The 21,125-nt window shown below is 45.1% G+C and overlaps 1 protein-coding gene across 1 annotated transcript in view; it reads right to left on the bottom strand.

Moving 5' to 3' along the window:
• Positions 1–21,125, bottom strand: part of PDILT (protein disulfide isomerase like, testis expressed) — a gene marked incomplete at its 3' end in the record, with an annotated part of 33,526 nt that overhangs the window by 8,372 nt on the left and 4,029 nt on the right. The window contains exons 2-7 of the mRNA XM_080912421.1: positions 14,867–15,066; positions 10,074–10,280; positions 3,309–3,442; positions 2,110–2,247; positions 262–372; positions 57–182 (exon numbers count right to left, since the gene is read on the bottom strand). Of these exons, the coding sequence (XP_080768547.1) occupies positions 57–182; positions 262–372; positions 2,110–2,247; positions 3,309–3,442; positions 10,074–10,280; positions 14,867–15,059 (909 nt within the window). The 5' untranslated portion in view covers positions 15,060–15,066. The remainder of the gene's footprint in view (positions 1–56; positions 183–261; positions 373–2,109; positions 2,248–3,308; positions 3,443–10,073; positions 10,281–14,866; positions 15,067–21,125) is intronic.

Genomic DNA, 21,125 nt, shown 5'->3' with positions numbered 1-21,125 from the left:
TGCTGCTATCCTTGTGCACTATTAAAGAGCTGTCAACAATAAGTTGGGCTACAAACCTTGTTCTGGAATTCCTTTGAAATTTGCCTATAATGCCGGATTATGGTGCTGGATGACTCTGAGTTTTTGGAGATGAAGAGCAACATGTGGTTTAAGATGTTCAGTTCATAAATCAGGTCCTTATTCTGAAATTGCAAGTGAAACATGTCATTCAAAGTACACACAAGGGTTCCCACTGTCCTTCTGGAGCCCTTTGTCACTGACCTCAGGATTGAACTCAATCACAAACCCTGTGAGCTGTTGCTTTATGACTTGGTTGAGACGGTCTTTGTTTGTACCGTCATTGATAAGTTCCTGGCGCTTCACGATTTTCCCCTGGAGCCAGAGGAAAGGCATGTTAGATGGCAGTAGCTCTCATAATATACACACCTAACAGATGTAAATAGCACAACCCAATCCCACCCAGTCATGAAAGTAAAACACTGAAGATCTTGACAGCTGCTGTGCTCTGAAACCCACCAAAATACATGCACTATGGCTAAACAGCCTGCCACACTGCCACCAAACAGTAGCCAAAGGTTTCAGGGATAGAAAGGCAAACTCAGAACAGGAAGATCTAGGACTTCCCTGAGAGGCATCTCCAATCAACTTCCTGTGGTTAAAACCCCACCTATCAGCTTTCGTAACTCCAAAGGGTCACACCTTCTTTGTGGTCTGATGGTTCTCTGAGTTCCTCACTGCTATACTGTTTTCCTAATGAATATTTGGCATATCTAATCCTGCTACATAACTGCTTCCCAGAGGATTTGGATAAACATAAGAGTGATATGATTATTTACAGTCTGTAAGTGGCCCATATCTTCATCCCCACCAGACAGAACTTGGTACAAACTTCCCCCCTAGACTCTTGAAATACTTTCCCCACTGACCTCTCCACATCTCCTCTGCTTCCTTCCAACCTCCCCATCGCCACCCCTGACACCAGCCACCCTGATTTTTTTAGAAAACAAACTTGATGTCGCCTTTGTTTTCTTGCTTCACTGGGTTATAGTCCTGAGTTGTTCTATATATAGAGTTCCAGCTCTTGGCTGATCATAGCAGCCACCTCACAGTTTTAGTGGGAACTCTCTAGTATGTTAGTTCTCTTAGCCCTGTAGGATCTCCAAACAGTTGGCGGTGTTGGAGGCTGCTAATATTGGCCTCCCACTTTTTTTCCTTTCCTTTTCTTCCATTTTCATTCTTTGTTGTTCTTATACCCCTCACACTTTCCACATGAGGAAATTGTGGCACAGAGAAGTGAAATAACCTATCCAAGATTACTATGTTAGTAATAGACTCGGGAGTTAGTGATCTAGTTAACTAGTGCTAAGATAGAACCTCGAGCTTCACATCTACTGATCATGTATTCCACCACTGAATCATACATACCCCAACCCTGGAGCCAGGATTTAAAACTGGTCTATTCATAGTGTTCAATGCTTATGAGTTTAACATATACCTTCCTATAACATTATATGGACTGAGAAGGCTGTATCTATGCATTTACTTATGTGTGTGTGCATGTATATAATAACTAAATAAAAAGAGACCATGAATTAGAGAAAGAACAAGAGTATATAGAATGGGTTGGAGGGAGGAGATGAAAAGGGTAGATTGTGTAATTGTTATTTCAAAATTAAATTATTATAATAAAATTAGTAGATAAATAAATTATGCCTCCCTCTGCTTATTGATCTAACACAGAATCCAAGTACTCAATAAATGTATTTATCAATAATAAATAAATAAATACCTGGAATGTATTTTCCACAATTGCTACTTCACTTTTGATTTTATAGTTGGTTTATTCTGTAGAACTTTAGATGTATAGATAGGATACAGTTAACAGAACTTCAATAGGGTTTCTGAAGAGACTTTCTAAATTCCATGCAAGCCAGATACTGGCAAAGGCAGAGAAGCTGGGAAGTCAGGAGACCCAGGAAATAGATTCCTAACAAGTCAACTAGTCCAGTGACACTTAGATCATAGCTAATGGAATAAGAGCCTGTCCCCAAATGCTGTCCCTTAGTGTGAAGTGAAAGGATTCTCAAGATCAATAGGGCCAAGACCTACCTTTTTAAATACCAGGACGCTGTCAAGGATCACATGGAATCGTCCAAAGGAATTTTTTATTTGTATTGCTCCAAAAGTTAGTTCTGGGAAGTCCTTGGTGGCTTCATAAAACAATTCTGCCACTTCTTCCTCTAAATCCTGTTTGGGAAAGATCATTTCCATGGTTCGCCGGAGAAGCAAAAGTACCTGGCTTATTTGAGGGGAAGACAGAAAGAATACTCCATCTATGCCTTTGTTTCTAAGTGCTGGAGGTTTTGGTAAGTGTCTAAGTCTTTTGTGGATGTTTCCCACCTAGAATGTTCCTCTCGCTATGACTGAACCACACATAGCAAATTCTCAGAGATCAATGGTGATAACTGGATATCTTCACTTTTCCTGTTACCAGAAGTTGTTCTAACCCATGAATTGGGGATATTTTTGAAGTTAATTCCAGAGTCACTTTCAGAAGAAGTGATTTGATTTGACTCTACCTAACAGCATATGAGAACTGGCATCAAGATGTAGCTGCACTTTTGGCCTTTGAGATTCAGCATTCAGCATGAAAGAATATTTGGGGCAAGAATACTCTTGGGGAAGCAGAAAGGGAAGAGCTCTGCACTCTCCTTGTGTAAATGTGATAGCAAAGATTGATTTCTATTGAGAGATGAGGAATGTCCATCCAAAGGAAGTCAGTTAAGGCACATGAAAAACTCACTGTCTACAAGCAAACATAGTTGGTAATATTTATAACTGTAAAGAATAAAATCAATAGAGAGTGGCCATAATACACTTCATAGTCACATTAAAATTATCTATGTGCTTTCCCAAGCATCTTTCCCACTGGATCTGGATGAGGATTGATCCCTAGAGACTGGTTTAGCCTAAGCATAGTAATAGGTACCTGTTAGAATCATAGTTAAAATTATCCTCTTAGTCTCTGATATTCTAAATAGATTCCCCAGAGATCAGATCCAGTGTTAAAACCAACTAAATAGGAGTGTCAATTTCCCCCTACTCTCTCCATTTTCCCCATCCTCTAACTTCTAACATTTCAACTTTTATGTATTTTTTTCTTTATTTGAACCAAGAGCTTCTTGGAAACACCAGCTCAGTGGATGGGGAAATTGAACGAGGACCCTATCCAAGTTAGGAACCCTCCTTCCCTTCCAACACAGAGAGTTCACCACTCGGAAATAACCCCCAGCTCTTCACCCCAGTACCTGGAAGAAGCCAACGATGACCACAGGCCTGGATTTCACAAAATCGGCCACTTCATTGCTGTTGTTGAACAAAAGCACTTTTTTACTAACTTGTCTTCTCAACCAAACAACCAAAGCTGTTGATTCAACCACATCTGAAGAGAGACAGTTAAATGAGTACCATCGGAACTTCCCCGAATCCCATAAACAAGTGTCCTGTCTTGACTCCTACCCTTGGCAGGTTAAAAAACCCCACCCTTTTCTTTTTTCTCTAGAATTCCAAGACATGAATGTATTAACAGCAGCTGTTTGTTCCTAGCTTCTCTCCACAGCCAAGACCCTATACTGACTACTGTGCTTATATTAAACCTCCTCAGTAACTCTGTCTCCCATTTTGCAGACAAGGAAAGCAAGGTTCAGTTTGCTAACAGCCAGTTTACCAGGCTATCTAAGAATCTAGCCTGAGAGGAAGCGTCCTCACTCCTGTCTAAGGTGACAGAAAAATGAATGTTTTCTTAAAATATGAGTCAAAAGATCACATTTCTGAAATTTGGGGAACATCTGATTTCTGCATCTATGATTTTCATGTTCTCACTGAGACCCAAATATCCTCCGAGGGCCCAGAACCACAGCTTCCATTACTCAGATGCCACACGGGAGGACCCACACGCAGAATTCCTAGCCTCTAAAGTGAGGATACATATTTCCAGTCTGGGAAGGGAATATGGTGTACAAGAATGGACACATTGCTGTATACAGAGACATGCTTTTCCAAGACAAAAAATGAGGTAAGCCATGGTATAGGGTGAGAGAGAAATTTTAAAATAATTTTTGAATAGAACAGGATCTGTTTTGAATAGCTTCAAGATGCAGCCAAATCGTCATTTGTGATTCGCTAATTCCTTTAACTATTCATTTGCTGGACATATGTGTACTGACTTTCCTTCACTGTATTAAGGTGTCGTACTTAGTCTTGGAGATGCTGTTGTGAGTAGAAAAGAAATGAATTACCACAGAGTTTGAATCTCCTATATGTTGAGGAAGACAACACTCAACTAATTACACAAACAAGTGTATAATCACACCCCAAGAAAGTATTTGGAGCAGAGTCATATGAACCTGTAGCAAAAATATCTGACCTGGAAGCCACGATCAAGAAAGGTTTCACAGGGACAATGACATAGGCGCTAAAATCTGAAAAATGTCCAGGAGGTAAGCAGGACGCATCAAGGAAAGGAAAGCCTCTAAGTTAGAGCAGCTCACCCGTGCAAAGGCCCTGAGATAGAACAACACGCCCATGCAAAGGCCTCGAAGCAGGACAAACTGCCTCCTTAAGACTGAGCAGTCCACCTAGAATGGCAGAGGCAACTGAAAGAAGCTTTCAGTTTCTTAGTTCCAGTTTAGTTGCTATGCTTAAGAACAAAAACAAAACCCTCTGGCAGACCAACGGAAGGGAAACATGCGTGTTCCGGCTCACAGTTCGAAGCACAGCCCGTTGGCCCATCTCAGCAGGTGAGCGAAGGGGATGGGCAGGAACCTGGGGCCAGCAGGTCATGTGACATCAAAACTCAAAAACAGAACAGAGAGCATCTGCCAGTCGGAGCTCACTTGCTCCAATTCTCATTCTCTGGTACCTGCCCGGGCAAGGGTCCCACCCTCAGTTAGCAGGAGTCTTCCCACATCAGTTAGCCCAATAAAGATAATCCCCCCACAGGTATGCCCAGAGGCCCTTCTGTGAGGAGATTCTAGATCCAGTCAATATGGCAACAGGAACCACCACAATTCCTAAGACAGTGGTTCTGGGCCTTACCAGTGTTGCTGGGACCCTCTGATATAGTTCCTCAAGTTCTGGTGACACCCCCTACACTCCCAAACCACACAATTATTTTCACTCCTACTCCAGGATGACAATTTTGCTAATGCTTTGAATTATAATGTGAATATCTGATATGCAGGATATCTGATATAGAACCACTGTGTAAAGGTTGTTCAATCTTCAAAGGGGTCGAAACCCCCAGGGTGAGAACCCCCATCCTTAGAGCATTAGAACTGTAGGAAAAACCATAAGTAACCCTGTTCCATGCAGAAGTAAGTGAGGATGTACATTTGATGGCTTTTTACAAACTAAACATTTGCATGTAACTGCTACTCAGATAAAGTGGGGTATGGGGTGTGGTCTGGACCAGCCCTTCAGGGTCTTAGTATGTTGAGGAAGACAAGCTCCACAGAAGCCTCCTACCCCTCACCTAGGAGTGTTCATATTCCTAACCTCTAACAACATGCATCTGAGTACTAGTCCCCTACTTCCTACGATGGAATCCTAGGGTATGTTTATCCAGAGCACAGTGACTAGCTTCCATCAGTATTCCTGGGCACAGCAGATGGAATTCTCAGCTTTGATAGATCCAGTTAGGATTGAGGTAAGGGATAATGCCTCATGCCTATAACCCTCAGGACTGAAGGCGGAGATGCTCAACCCCAGGCCAATTTGGGCTACATAGTGGCCCCATCCCAAAAGAGACAAAGAAGCACACACACACAAAAGAGATCAAGAAAGCCTCCAGGTGAGCTTAACCCTCAGGTAAGCAGGCCCATGGCTGCAGCCTCCATTCTTATTGTTCCTCCATTCTTTCTTGTTCCTGCACTCCCTGCCTCCAGACATTCTGTAAGTCTAGCACTTTCTAAAACTGTTGTCATGATTTGGAGTAAACTCTTTCTTTTCCTTTTAATTGGATATTCTCTGTGTTTACATTCCAGATGTTATCCCCTCTCCTCCAATCTTACCCCCCCTTCTCCTCTCATTGCCTCCATGAAGGTGCTCCCTCTCCCAACCACCCTCTCCCACCTCGGCACCTCAGCATTCCCCTACACTGCGAAAATGAGCCTTTGCTGGACTAAAGGCCTCTCCTCCCATTGATGCCAGAGAATGTTATTGCAAGCTGCCAGGCACATATTTGGTGCTCAATAGAAACAAAAGAAAGAAAGGAAGGAAGGAAGGAAAGAAGGAAGAAAAAAAAAATAAAGAAAGGAAAACAAAAGAAAAAAGAAAAAAAATGCTATACAATAAGGGAGCGAAGGAAGTGGCCACCAGGAGAGCCAGCCTGAGAGGGGCCGCTATCAGGCCTCCTCTTTTAGGATGTATGGCCTCTGCTTGGTGCTCTGGATTCTGGGGAGCTCAGGTCCTTTGAAGCATCGTATTCCCAAGTGCCTGCAGCTTGGGCACTGCCCTTGCCAGACTCCGTGCCTCCCCTGGCTCTTGGCTCCGTGCCAGAGGACACAGCACTAACAACTCAGGTGTGAATGCCAAGTCAATGATTGACTGGGCCAGTGCTCGGCCCCACATCTCCAAGCACAAGGTGTGAAAGCATCTCTAATAGAGGCCCAGAGGCCTTCTGAGTCTCCTTCCTCTTGAGAGGTAGACACAGCCAAGTCTCTCACCGCCAGACCTTGCATAGGAGGACAGGACTGGGCTTTGACCCAGCAAGGGCTACATCCCACCTGCGCCCTGCGTGAGGCGTCAAAACAATCATACTGCAGGTGGTGCAGAGCAATGTCTCCTCTTGAAACTCCAAAGAGTCCCGTCAAGCAGGCATCATTCATTCTGTTCAGAATGAGCAAATGCAAGCCAAGGTCTACAGCTTTGCTCAAGCACTCACAGCTAAAACACATCCTGTTGGAAGAGTGGGCTATCCTGGTTTCCGGTTCTCCTTCCTGTGCTTTGGAAGTAACATTGAGGGAAAGATGAGTAAGCTCAGAAATGTGTTGCCTTCTTGTGTGTGACTTCCTGAACTTGGCTCTGGAAATTTCATTTTGTTAAAACTTAACAACTATTAAGAACATAATCGTTCCAAAATTAATAGTTAATAACAGACATTTCTATTTATTGAATATACAGCACAGTATAGCTCAGCGCTCAACAAACTTAGCCCATGAACCAAATATGGCCCGCTGTTTGGTTTTATAAATAAAACTTTATTGGAATACAGCCATGCCTGTTCACATAACACATAGCTGAGTGGGTAGCTGTGACAAGTTTTCTGCTTCAAAAGGCTAAAATACCTACTACACATCCCTTTCCAGAAAAATCTTCCCCGACTTCACTGCTTAATAACCTGAGTTATTGTTTGTTTTTAAAAAGTACAATATTTCAATGTATTTATTTATGTGCGCCAGTGTGCAGGCACCATGGAGCATGCACGAAAGTCACAGCGTAGCTTGTTGGAGTCCAATGTGTGGGTTTCAGAGATCAAACTCAGGTTGCCAGGCTTGGCCACAAGCCCCTTTACCTGGTGAACCATGTTGCCAGTCCCAGCTAGGATGCTGTGTAGAAGTTTTCCACTTTGTTGGGCGCTGGCTGTAAAAGTCATTGCCAGGCTGGGCTGTTGAGAAGCATTAAAGAGCAACTGGAAGCCAGTGCTGTCTGCAGGGATCTGGACCTGTAGCCAGCACTGACCAGCACCAGGTAATGCTGTGCCCTGCTTACTGACCTGGGGTGGTAGAGATTTCACATGCCCCAATCTAAGATCAGGAAACTGAGGCTGCCCGAGAGGGACTGACTGCTTCTGAGGCAAAAGGCAAGAACTTGGTTGCAGAGGCTCGAACCCTTGTCTTTGTGGTGCTCTTCAAAGCAGATACCGTTTTGTGAGGTGACTTCTTGATCAGGACGCACAGACACTGTGGGAACACAGCTGAGAAGAAAGCTGCATGCCCTAAGCAGTCGGGGCAGACTTCCTGGAAGAGGAGACGGAAACCTCCTGCATGGAGGAGGTGGTCTCAGTAACTCATTGCCACCTCCAAGGCGCAGGAGTCCCAGAGCATCTTCTCCTCCAACTTCACATGGAAAGTAGAAGCTACAACGTGATCATCTTGTCATCTCTTGGTGGAATCAGGTCTCAATTATCTGTCAACTGGGACAGGTAAACCAGCGCCTGAGCTACGTCGTGGGCAGGTGTGTATCTGCACAAAGTCCACCAGGCCTGCTTCGTTCTTCACGGTCCTCCCTGAAGCCATGACATTATCAGTGGCCCTTGCTTGGGTTGGATGGGTCATGCTGTTGAGGGTCATTCCTCAGCATCCCTAGCAACCAAGTGCCGTCCCTCTTGCCACTTCCCTCCTCTGGTTCCGCACACTACCCCTGTTGGGCACAGAAGCCCTGTCTGGTGTGTTACATAAAGTTCTGTCTGAAGTTCCTCCTGAAGTGCTTTCCCAGCCAGCCTGCCTCGTGTCTCTCCTTCGCCCTCTTGTGAGGATCCTGAGAACTGCAATGAGCTTGTATGCTTTGCTCCTACAGTCTAATTCTTTAGCTCCTGCAGCGCTATTCCTTCAGGTTTTTTTCAAGGCTAACCCCCCTACGTCTTCTCCATTTCCTCAGTTGGGTTGGCTTCTTTGTTTGGCTCTCTTAGCTCCTGGGCTTTTCTTGTGCTGCCTGCTTAGAAGGCTTCAGAAGTGTCAAGCCCCTTAAAGAAGCAATGCCTTGTTTTCCTTTGGATTCTGTCATTCAACAAATCTACCGTGGGGCCATGCTATTGGCATGGTAGAGGATGGGCTTGGCTCCTTTGTTACACTTACTTATGAATTAATTATTCAAGGATGTGTGCCACTGCTTACCCGTGGAGCTCAGAGGACAGCTCACAGGCATGGACTGCCCCCTTCCACCCTGTGGGTTGCAGGAATTGAACTCGGGTTCAGTCTTGGCAGCAATGGCTCCACCCACTGAGCTACCTCAGTGCCTTCCTGCTGAGCTCCTCCAGGCTTCCCCATTCGTTCTTCCATCCACTTCCTCCCAGTGAGGAGTCCACCCATCCACCTGCGACCCCAGTCTATCCAATATCTGTTTACACTTAAAACTCAGGATCAGCCACGTCACCCGCTAAGGTACAGAATTCTCCAGACACCTTCGTCATCATGGTAAGGTGTCAGTACCTGGGTTTGTGAATACATGTGTCAGCAAATAAAGCATTGAATGACAATGTTGAGGTAGACACCCCACCTCAACCGTTTGTTTCAATACCCAAAGGCCCTCTCATCTGTGTATGTGTATGTATATGTACATTCTTGTGTGTGCATGTGTGTGTGCATTTAGAGGTTCAGAGATCAACTATACATGTTCTGCGTTCACACACACACACTTTTTTTTTCAAATGGGGCTTCTCACTGGCCCAGTAGTTACCAAGTCAGCTAGCCCCATCCACCTGCCCATTTCCACTTCCCCAGATCGGGGATTACAAGAAGGCATCACCAACCCTGCATTTTTTCACGGGAGTCCTGAGGATCAAAGCTGGATCCTTGGCAAATGCTTCACTAGCAAAGCTATGTCCCCAGCCCCTGGCAACCTCCTCTTTGGGCCAGCAGCATTGCCCTATCAAAATTCTCTACAGTAGAAGAGAGACATTGGAAAGAACCTCCGGTCTATAGTCTAAAACTCATGTTGCCCCTCCCTAGCTGAGCTCTCGTGGCAGGAAGGCTGAGTGCTCACCAAGCCCCATTTCCCTCCTAGACGTAGAGCTGAACCACATTTCTAGGCCCTCCTGCATTTGAGTGGGATCGTGAATTAGAATACCAGGCAATGGATTGCAAATAGGAATAATGCCACGCCCACCTGTGGTGAACTCCTGTGTCTGGATACTGAGAGAAACGGAGACAGCTCCCGGGCTCAGTTGAGAAGGAGTAACAAATATAAGGAGCCTGGGTCAGCAAGAGGCATGTGAACCAGAGTGTCCCATATCCAGCCTTGAACGGCCAGGGGCTTCCCAAGCATGCGATCACCTGAACCCCAGCCGCCATTACCTTTGCAGCTGATGGGCTCTAACCTGTTGCCCTCATAAAATAGCTTCAGCTCCGGGGCCTGGGTGATGCCAAACTCCTGCTTAAGCTCCATCTCCACGGTGATGTCCACTTTGCCAAAGCCCAAGCCATTCTTGCCCTTCCCGAAGATCTCTACGGCTTTCCCCAGCTCCTTGGCCAGCTTCCTGGACTGTTTTAAGGATGAGTTGTCTGAAAGAGGCAGTAGAAAGATAAACTAGGCTTCTTTCTCCCCTTCCCTCTCTCCGGTCCTGTTTGTCTTGGGAGCCCTTAGCTTTTCCTGTGTTCACAGATAGGAGTAGGTTTCAGAAATGTGACAGGCAGGGAGGCAAATGCACTGTAAAGCAGAATGATTTGGGAGATTATCAGAATCGAATGAAGTTATTTAACAGTGACATGGTGCTTAGTATTTTCTAAGGGTTTTTCAGATACTAAGGCTATTGCCCCTCTCAAAAAATCGTATGAGGTACAACAAAACTGCACACTTGCCCAAGGCCCTGATACCAGGACATACTTAAGCTGGCTGCAGAGCTATTTTTTAACTTTCACTAGGTATGTAAAACCCTTAGATTAATGCCTATCGCATAATAAAGACACAATACATTTTAATCACTACTGTTATTAAAATGGTGTAAATTTTTCTTTGGTCAGAAAATAAGGGCGAGTGATGCAGCTCATTTGCGCCATCTGGTGGAATATCTTGGAACTAAGCAGTCAGAGTTCCTCTCCTGCAGTGCCTGGGAAGGCTCCAGAGTCAGGCGAGGAGTGAGGAGCTGGCTACACTGGATGCTCTCTCCCCTCTGATCCCACCACCTCGCCAAGGGGTAGCCAAAGGGACTTAGCACTCTGCTAAAGTATCTGATATTCTGGAATCCTTGGTCGTTCACACAGCTGGGCAGAGAGTAAGGTAGGGGCTCTTTACTAAAATCAGCCTCAGAGAACTGACCTTGGTCATGGCATGGGCTGTCCCCGCTGGAATGGAAAACCTCCTGATGACAGTCACAGACTGAGAATCCCTACGGCCACATGTCAGACAGATATGCCCAGTCAGGACTTGGAAAAAAACAGCTCCCCTTTCAAGCCAGAACATTCTGTCTTTTCCAAACCTCTTACCATCTGGCACACTTGGATAGACTGCAGGTCACCTCCCAGTTGTGGACGAGGCCACATCTGACAGATGTATGTTCATAAAGCAAAGCCTGGGAGGCTAGGCCTTATGACAGCAGGCACTGGCCCGGTTGCCAGCCACTGGCTCAGCACTGGATCCTGAGTGGGAATGATCATTCTCGGTGAACTCCCCACGCATGGATGGGAACCCTGCGCCTCCCACACGGATCAACAGATCGACGCTTCTTCTGTCTGCTCCATCGCCATCGCTACCTTCATTGCGCCCATCTGTCGCCAGCAGCAAGCTCTGGCCTTTTTGCTGCTTGCTCTGCTCTGTGGCCTCTCCCAGCTTCCCTGTGGACCTTGTCATGCTGGGCTCATGTTCAGTGTGTTTACGAGCACATACGATCAGGCAGCAGAAGCCTTGGGGTGATTGCCGAGTGGTGGACATTTAGTGGTCCCACACACAGCCCAGTGACATGTCTGAAATGAAGGTAAAGGAGACTGCTGCCATGGGCACAGGCCTCTCAGACTTCCGTCCCACCCACAGTACTTTCAGCCACAAGATACATCATGGGCTTTGCTTGTGGAGCACTTGTTTCTCTTCTCCTGCCTGTGAGTTCTGGAAAGGCACCAACAAAGCTCACCGCTCCTGCCTCGGTGATGAGAGTACATCTGGGGCGTTCCAGGCATTCAGTAAATACTTACGAGATGGTAGGTACATTTTTTAAAGATCAATGTAGTGGTATGGGACAGTTTGAGCAGGTATTTAGGTGGAAGACTGGGTATTAAACTGAGAGCAGTTACTTGTGTGACTCTAACCTTTCATGAACTTGCCTCATGGGTAAGATGGTGTCTGCAAGTCAGGTGTTTGATAAATGTCCAAAAATAAAAAATAAAATAAAAAATCATCACCACCATAGTTAAAACCACATCAGCTTTTATCACCGATTCCTTTTCATCATCACTATCTAAATCTGTATCTCCATCACTACCACCATCCTCATCCACATCACAATCTACATCACTATCATTCCTATCATCATCATCATCACCACCACCACCACCATCATCTCCTACATCTTAATTTCTACCATCATTACCATCATCTTCATTACATCATCACCTTCATCAACATCACTGCGAAAGGAATTAGAAAAAGACGTACAATCCAGGTATTTTATTCATTTATAAGCTGTGAGTCTGTATTGAAGAGGCTCTGGAGCTATTCTAACTTACACCCCAGCCAGATGTTCCTTGCTGCCTGCTCTTTCTGCTGGCCACGTGTTCATGGTCCATCTCCTCTCATGGCAGCTTCCTCCTCTTCAGTGTCCTTTCTTCTTTTACTTTCTCTACCAGAACTCCCAGCCAGGTAACTGAAAACCCACCTGCCTCTATCTACTGCCCAATCACAGGCTTTTGCTTTTTATTGACCAATTAGTGTGGGGGAGCAAGGTCACATGACATGGCTTGGTGAAAGTGAGGGTCTTCTCATTGGTGGTAACCAGATCTTGTGGGCCAGTATTTAGCACTTGAATACACAGCAGGACCAGACCAATCCCAACACACATCCATCCCTATCTCTATAATAATCTCTATTCCGTTTCAGTTACTCACTTTTGATATAGCAAAAAAAAAAAAAAAAAAAAAAAAAAAAGCTATATCAAAACACTCCAACCAAAAGCGACTTGGAGAGAAAACCGGTTCATCTGCCTTATAGTTCCAGGTCATAATCCATCACTGAGGGAAGTCAGAGCAGGAGCTCAAACAGGAACCAAATCGTAAACCATGGAGAAATGCTGCTTACAAGCCTGCCAAGGACCAGCTGCCCAAGGAATGGAGATACATTCCACGGTAGTTTTTACGCTACTATATCAACTAAGAATTACTACAGTACTTCGTTGACATACCCACAGACCAAGATGAGTTAAGCAGTGTCTCAACTGAGGCTTCTCCTTTCAGATCACTCCATGCTAAGTCAAGTTGGCTGTCAAGGCTAACCTTGACAGTTGTCACCATGCCGTTATTATGTCTATCACCATCAGCATCTCTCTATCATTACCCCCGTCATCGACAAGTGTTGCCATTCTCCCAAGCATCATCTTCATTATGATCACCACCAGTATCTACTGTAACCCCAGGACACATTCTCGCCACCTTTGCCTTAGGAAAAAGTAGCAAAGGGCTCAAATTCAATGAGTTTTCAATCGTTGCTTGGTGTCTTCCCACCAAAAACTAGACTTTCTCTGTTTCTTGAACTCATTCAAGTTAATTTTCACGGAGGAAACGAGATCCCTAGAACATATCATTCATTCATTCACTCTTCACTTGAAATGTGTGAACAAGAAAATATCATTCATTCATTCTTCACTTGACATGTGTGAACAAGAAAATATCATCCATTCATTCTTCACTTGACATGTGTGAACAAGAAAATATCATTCATTCATTCTTCACTTGAGAAGTGTGAAGACCTACCATGTTCCAATAGTGACAGACCTAGACATAGACACGGGCAAAGTTTATTTCCCTACCCCACAGAACACTCAGGTTTAGAAGTGCTTTGGATATGATGTGGCAAATGGTGTCAGAAGGAAGGCTAAGAAGACTGGGAAAGAGTCCTTCCCAGGCTAAATGGTAATGAGATAAAGCTTCCTCACAAGAAACTTAAATCTCACAGTCCAAGGGCAGAGCTGAAGGAAGGACGCTACAGAACAAAGTGCAGGACAAAAGGCCAGAACATTTCATCCTGACAACTAGAGCTGCATTCTAGGGACCAGTTTCTCTGGGTGTTTTACAGAGAACTTTCGGAAGGCATGCAGAATCCATAGGGGAGCCTAATTCAGGTCTCAGGCAGGGAATGGTAAGGAGGAGGCCTTCAGTGACAGATGGTACTGGGGACCGCAGAGGTTTGGGTGCACAAACAATAGGGTGTGGAGATACATTCTATATGAGGCTACATCAAATTTGGGGCTGACCCTGAGGTTTTGGACTTTGACTCAGAATGTAAGGTGGTGTCACTGGTGCACACAGAAGCTTAGGAGAAACAGGTGATCAGAACCAAATCCAAAATACCGAACTTTGTCTTACACATGGGCAGCTTGAGACCTGAGAAGGAAAAGTTCTGCCAAGCATCCTCCTTGAGTTCTGGTGTCTTCAGAAAGGTGGGAGAATGAAACCTCCCAAAACTCTACTGTATGAAAGTTCCCCCAAAATGCTTTTTCAAAAGGTTACCTTTAGAAGGCCTACCAGTTTTCAAGAACTCATTTTGAATTCGATTGTATATTGAAAGACAATGGGAACTTAATGACTTTAATTGAGTGCTGATTTTAGATAATAGTCTATGCTCATGTGAAGAGAAGTGTTCACATACTTCGAAGTGTTCATATTGGTAGCTATTGGAGTGATTAAAAAACCGTAAAAACAGGGGCTGAGGGTGTATCTCATAGTAGAGGGTTCAAGAAAAAAAAAGATGAGGATAGCCTTCCACCATGACAGAAGAGCTATTAGTAAGCAGAATTTTGCGTTCTTACAGAGACAGACCAATGCCCAGCTGAGTGCCTGCAGTATTTCTGTGTTTTCTATGTATTTGATAGTATATGAAAAGCCCTGGGGTGCCCCCAAATCAATGAGACGGGCATCACCTTTCATTGCCAGAGTCAGATACTCACGGAAAATCACCATTAGGAAGCGGGTCTCATTCAGTGTCTGCGTCAAGCCTGCAGGAGTCAGCACCATTAAGTTATGATCCTCCACGATGTGCAAAGGCTGGGAAATGTTGATGCCCTTGCCTATCTCCGGTGAGCCCAGGACCTCTGAGAGGAAAGCAGCCACCAGCAGCAATGGTGTCCAGAGAAGTTCCATGGATTGCCTGCAGGGGGCAGCAGAGGAACCATTTCTTCTCAAACCTACACTGATGGGGAATGTGGGGCATGCAGGGTATGCAGCCCCCCAGCACTGCACACAAACTGGCAGCAGCCCTACTGTAAAAGACAAGGTTGTCTGAGCAACCTCAACCCCTGGGCACTGGTTATATAAGGGAAGCTAGAACAACTCCCATTCATCCAGGCCTGGAATCAAACACAGGCCTTTGGAGCTCGCTGGATTCCTAGCTACTCGGAGAGACCTTTGCAAAATGAGTTCCTGAGTGCCACCACTGAAGGATCCCAAAGGGAGCCTCTGACTGGTCACCTCCCACCGTCCTCTTACCAATTCCTATGCTACTTCCTGCCCCTCCAACTCTGCCCAGACCACTTCCTTTAACCCTTGGACCGGAACATTTGTATTTTTCCTTTCTCTGTTTGCTATGTTTGATCAAAACACTCTTCCTGAGAGTGAACCACACACAGATCTCTGTCTATGCTAGGATGTTTCAAGCTTTCCTTTGTCAATGCAATTAATCGAAATCGCTTCATTTTAGCCTCTGACTCTTAGACAAGGGCAAAACCCAACCATATTCTTCACCAATATCACGAGGACAGTCTCTAGGCTACATACTAATTCTTTTCCTCTGAAACCTCTTGAGCCAGGTCTCACTGTTCAAATTACCCTCCCCACTACTGTCTTCCATGTTCCCACTAGGATGGCCCATGAAGCCCCACTTAAAGCATGTCACTGGTTTTCTAAAGTCTTAAAATCCACATTCCTCTGGATAAAAGCATGCTCAGGCCTATCACAGTAATAAATACCCCAGTCTTGGTTAGGGTTTTATTGCTGTGAGTGATACCATAACCAAGGCAAGTCTTATCAAGGAAAACATTTCATTGGGGCCGGCTTACAGTTTCAGAAGACTAGTTCATTATCACTACGGTACAAAGCATGGTTGTATGCAAGCAGATGGCTGATCCAAAGGCAGCAATAGGAGACTGAATTCTACACTGGTTGGAGTTTGAGCACAGGAGACCCCACAGCCCCTCCCCCCAGAGACACACTTCCTCCAACAATGTTACACCTCCTTCAGTAAGGCCACACCACCTAATAGTGCCACTCTCTATGGACCAAGCATTGAAACACATGAATCTATGGAGGCCAAACCTATTCAAGCCACCACAGACCTGTATTAATTACTCAGTGATGAAGCACCATGACTAAAGCAAGCTGTGGAGGAAAGGGTTTATTCAGCCTACACTTCCATATCACTGCTCATCACTGAAGGATGTCAGGACAGGAACTCAAACTGGCAGGAACCTGGAGGCAGGAGCTGAAGCAGAGGCCTTTGGAAAATTCTGCTTACTGGCTTGATATCTATGTCTTGCTCAGTCTTTCTTATGGAACTCAGGACCTCCATCCCATGGATGGCACCACCCTCAGTATGGGCTGGACCTTCCCCATCAACCACTAATTAAGAAAATGCCTTACAGGCCTGCCTATAGCCAAGTATTGAGGCATTTTCTCAATTGAGGCTCCTTCCTCCAGGTGACTCTAGCTTACAGCAAGTTGACATAAAACCAACCAGTACAGGACTCAAATATCAAAGGTTCCCAGATGATTCTTGAACTTGTTGTTGTAACTCTTAACTTGGGAATTTTTGAATAGGTGCAAACTAGTGAAAATAGCAGTATCTGTCCTCCAGACACTCATTCCTAAGGTCCATGGCCCTAAAAATTATTCCATGTATACTCTCATAGACTCTCTCCTGAGTTACTGTGATATTTATCTCTCAAACAGTCTACATGTCACATAAATATTTCAATATGAATTTCTAAGTGATGAGGAATTTTTAAGCGTATAGAAACCACAGTACAATGATCACATTCAGTAAAATAGAAATAACATCTTTGTATTATTAACTGTAGGTTAAATGTCAAGGCGACATATGATTGGACAGTAGAGAGTGGAGTAGGGACAAAGTTTTTGTAAGGTGAGAGAGAGGAGGAAGGAGAGAGAAATCAACATGGGGCCTAAAAAGGAGGGTTTAGACCCAGGTGATCGTAACTGGTGATAGGTAGATGTAATTATGCCTAAGGTTTTCTATAGGTCAATTTGTTTTATCTAGGTAGGCCGTTTACATCTTTGTCAAATGGTTGTAGGCTTATTGTGTGGATGTATTGTGGATTGGGAATTCAACACATAAAAAATCTGTTTGATAAATTATAGATTGTTGAGTCATGATTTTACTGGGCTGTGGAGAATGTGAGCTAAGTTCCCGGCTGGCAGGGAGACAGCTGAGAGAGGGCGTCTTGCAGACTGCATGTTAGAGAAAAACACCGAGCACAGGGCTTCCGGCTGGAGTCGCTCCCATGGATCCTCGCGCGGAGCAGTAACTCATGGGAACTGGTCGCATCATTTAAAAAAAAAAAATTACCACAGTAATTAACTATCTAGACAGTGTACACATTTTCCTGATAACCTCATGCATTTTTGGTTAGTGTGTGTATATAGTATGTGTGCATATTTGTTACGTGTGGGTGTTTGTAAACTACCAAGCCTGTGTGAAGATCATGGAGATAACTTTGAGTGTCATACCTCACTCCCTGCCTTGCTTAAGGCATGTACTCAGTGTCTGATTCCAGAGCTCCAGGTGTCACAGAAAACAGACCCTACCAGCTGGTAAGACAAGTTCAGTCTTAGTGTTCTACTGCTGTGAAGAGACATCATGACCACTTGCAACGCTAATGAAGAAAAGCATCTAATTGGGGCTGCCTTACAGACTCAGAGGTTCAGTCTGTTATCATGACGGGGACCACAGTAGCATACAGGCAGACATGGTACTAGAGATACAGAGTTCTACATCCAGATCCAAAGACAGTAGGAAAAGAGAGTCTATGTGGCTGGTTTGGGCTTCTGAAATCTCAAAGAAGTGACACACTTTTTCCATAAAGGTCATACATTCTAATCTTTTCAAATAGTACCAATCTCTAGTGACCAAGCATGCAAATATATGAATGTGTTGGGCTCATTCCTATTCAAACCACCACACTCCCTGTCAGCCTTCACCATACTCATGGGGCCAGAAAGCCACATGACTTGGGGAGCTAGTCCAGGGTAAGAGTGATGTCAAAACATGTCCACACCCTGAAAATTTCATCTTGAGACCCACAGAGGTAGGACTGGTCCCTCCTGGCTCTAAGCCTGCATGCGCCAGCTCATGTAGCCTGTATAACCCTCACCCCCACCACCCCTGAGAAAGTCACACAGCCTGGTGGCCAAATTACAGCTTTAAATTCCTCAATCCATATAAGGACATGTCCAGGAAGCACTGGAAATTCCTCTTTATGCAAATGAAGCATTCCCAGCACCTCAGCCCCAGCCAATAATGTACACTTAACCAAAAACCCCTACCCAGTCTCCAAGATTTATATAGGTCTTATTATCCCCAATAAAGGAGAACTAAAATCCTCTCAAGGAAGGCTGTTTCTCCCCAGCACTCAGGTTGACCAAGTTCTTGTGAACCCACCCTGCCCAAATAGGTTTTGTTCCTTCTAACCCTGCTCTGTGTACAATGGTACCTAGATATCCTAAGAGCAGAAGCAAACTGGAGTCAGCACATGCTAACTTTGCCTTTTTATTCATTCATTCATTCATTCATTCATTCACTGTCTTAGGGTTTCCATTGCTGTGAAGAGACACAGTGATCATGGCAGTTTTTATAAATGACAACACTGAATAGGGGCTACTTTACCGTTTTCGGGGTTTAGTCCATGATCATCATGATGCATGCTACCATGGAGGCAGACATAGTACCGAAGAGTTATCTGAGAGTTTTACATCAATATCCATGGACAGGAGAAAGAGTGAGTGATGCAATTTCTCCAGTAGCCACACCTACTTCAACAAGGCCACACCCCCTGACTAGTGCTACTCCTTATGGTCCTGTGGGGGCCACTTTTATTCAAACTAGCACATTCACTCATTTACTGGTTCACTCACTGGGTATTTTTTGAGGTGATAACCCATGATACTTTCCCTTCTAGGCACAGAAGACACAGGAGAGAAGGAAACAGACTAGAGTCTTTGTGTTTGGCTGGGAAACAAGCAAATGAGACAAAAAAGGTGCTGATAAGACCTGGGGACAAGAACAGGGAGGAGAGACTGACAGAATGGTGAAAGAAAGGAACAGCATAGCATTTGAAGCAGGTGATGGTAGAAAGCTGTGTTCAGGGAACATGGGACCAAAGCAAGCAAATAAATGAACTGTTTACACTCTCCTGGGAGTGAAGAGACTGTAATCCCTCCTCCCAGCCATCAGACACCCCTCTTCTTGCTCTTTCTGCTGAGAGTCCCTGAAGCCTAGGCTTGCCTCTGCTTCATCTCTGGGAGAGCCTCAAGCTCTGCCACCCTACCTGCGACCCTCAGCTCTTCTTTGTGCTTTTTTTTTTTTTTTTTTTTTGTCTGTCTGCTCCTGTGGCCAGCATCCTTTGTGTTTCCCTCCTAAGGCCCCTCTCACCTGGACAGTGCTCGGTCCTAAAAATTCCAAGCTCAGATTCAATGTCAGTCCCCAATTCAGGGGACACTGATTGGAATGGGTCCCTTTCTTGGTAGCAATAGCTGACACTGAAGGAGTGTTCCCAAGTCCTTTGATGGGATTTTGTCCATCAGGATTCTACCAAGGCCTCCATAGCTCAACCACCATTGGCCCTTATCCAGACCATATGATGCCGGATGGTTTTCTATTCTTTGTATTCCTCAATCCCCTGACACACACACACACACACACACACACACACACACACATACACACACACAAACACAAACACAGCAGTCAGAGGCTGCCATTTTAATATTAACTAGACCAAGTTGCTTCTCTTTCTTAAAAGGTTCCCATGATCTGCTAGCATGAATCATCAAAAAACTTGAGTTAGTCTCTCAGGTCCAATGTCTCTAGACCTTATCCTTCACGCCCAGTGACCTTGGTCCCTCCCCAGCTCCTCCCTAGGACTTTGCCTCTGCCTACAGCTTGTTTATCTCACCTTCTGGTCATCCAGAGATGAGCTCTGAAGCCCCTGAAGAGAGTGTGCACCCAGCAGGCTCAGATACCAGCTATCAGGTGGGGAGGCTTCTCAAACTACCAGCTTCATTCACGTCCATCCACAGCACACTGGCCACCCAAGTACCACTGTTTATTTCCTACTCCAGTTTGGTTTTGCCAAGCTGATGAGATCTTCGTGATCTTCCCACCTCAACCTCTCCAGAGCTGAGATTTCAGATAATGAAGCACAGCATCTGGATCTTTAAAGATGTTAAATATCAACAAATTGAATTGTTCACAGGTGCTCCCTCACCTCCTAGAGCCACATCTGGACCTGTTTTGGTGCTCGGTGAATAGTGAGTGAATGGATGGCCATGCTGAATTCTTACTACAAGCCCCATGGCCCACTTTAGTGGATCAATGACAACTACACAGGAAAGATTTTTACAAGAGTTCTTGGGTTTTGTTTTGTTTACAAATAATAATGCTTGAGTTCAAACCCAAACAGGTCTGGGGTAGGGTGATACTGAGCCTAGAAAACCATTGAGCTGACCCTAATGTGTTGCCATCTTAAATATATAATGCAGCCAACAGAAGGAAAGTCACCAGGTCTATCAATCAGTGTGGTCTTATTTGGCAAGCTCATACCTGCAAAGAGCTGGGTTACTTTCAGGGCTCTCAGGCCACATGGAGCTGGGACAGTCAGCTCTGTGGCAGTCAGAGAGGATTCAGAAGTCTGAGGAGCAGGCTTTAAGTTTCCCCTTGTGATGAGAACAGGTTCTGTCTACTAATGGGGTATCCCAAGAACTCCAGGAGCAGAAATGAAGTTCCTGCTTGAGCTCATGGAGGCCACAGCTGCCTCTGAAACTATGTTCTGAGTTCTGGGGTTCTAGAGGGTCAGGTCAGGGAGCTTGAGAATGGGCCATTGTTGAGTAAGAGGGGCCCAGCCTAGCAGCCCTGATCAAAGCATGTACCCATGGACACCAGGGACCAGACTTTCTATGAGGCCAGAAGCCAAACTG

Source organism: Micromys minutus (assembly GCF_963924665.1).
Source record: "Micromys minutus genome assembly, chromosome: 2".
NCBI classification, from domain to species: Eukaryota; Metazoa; Chordata; class Mammalia; order Rodentia; family Muridae; genus Micromys; species Micromys minutus.
This window is presented reverse-complemented; position numbering and strand designations above follow the sequence as displayed.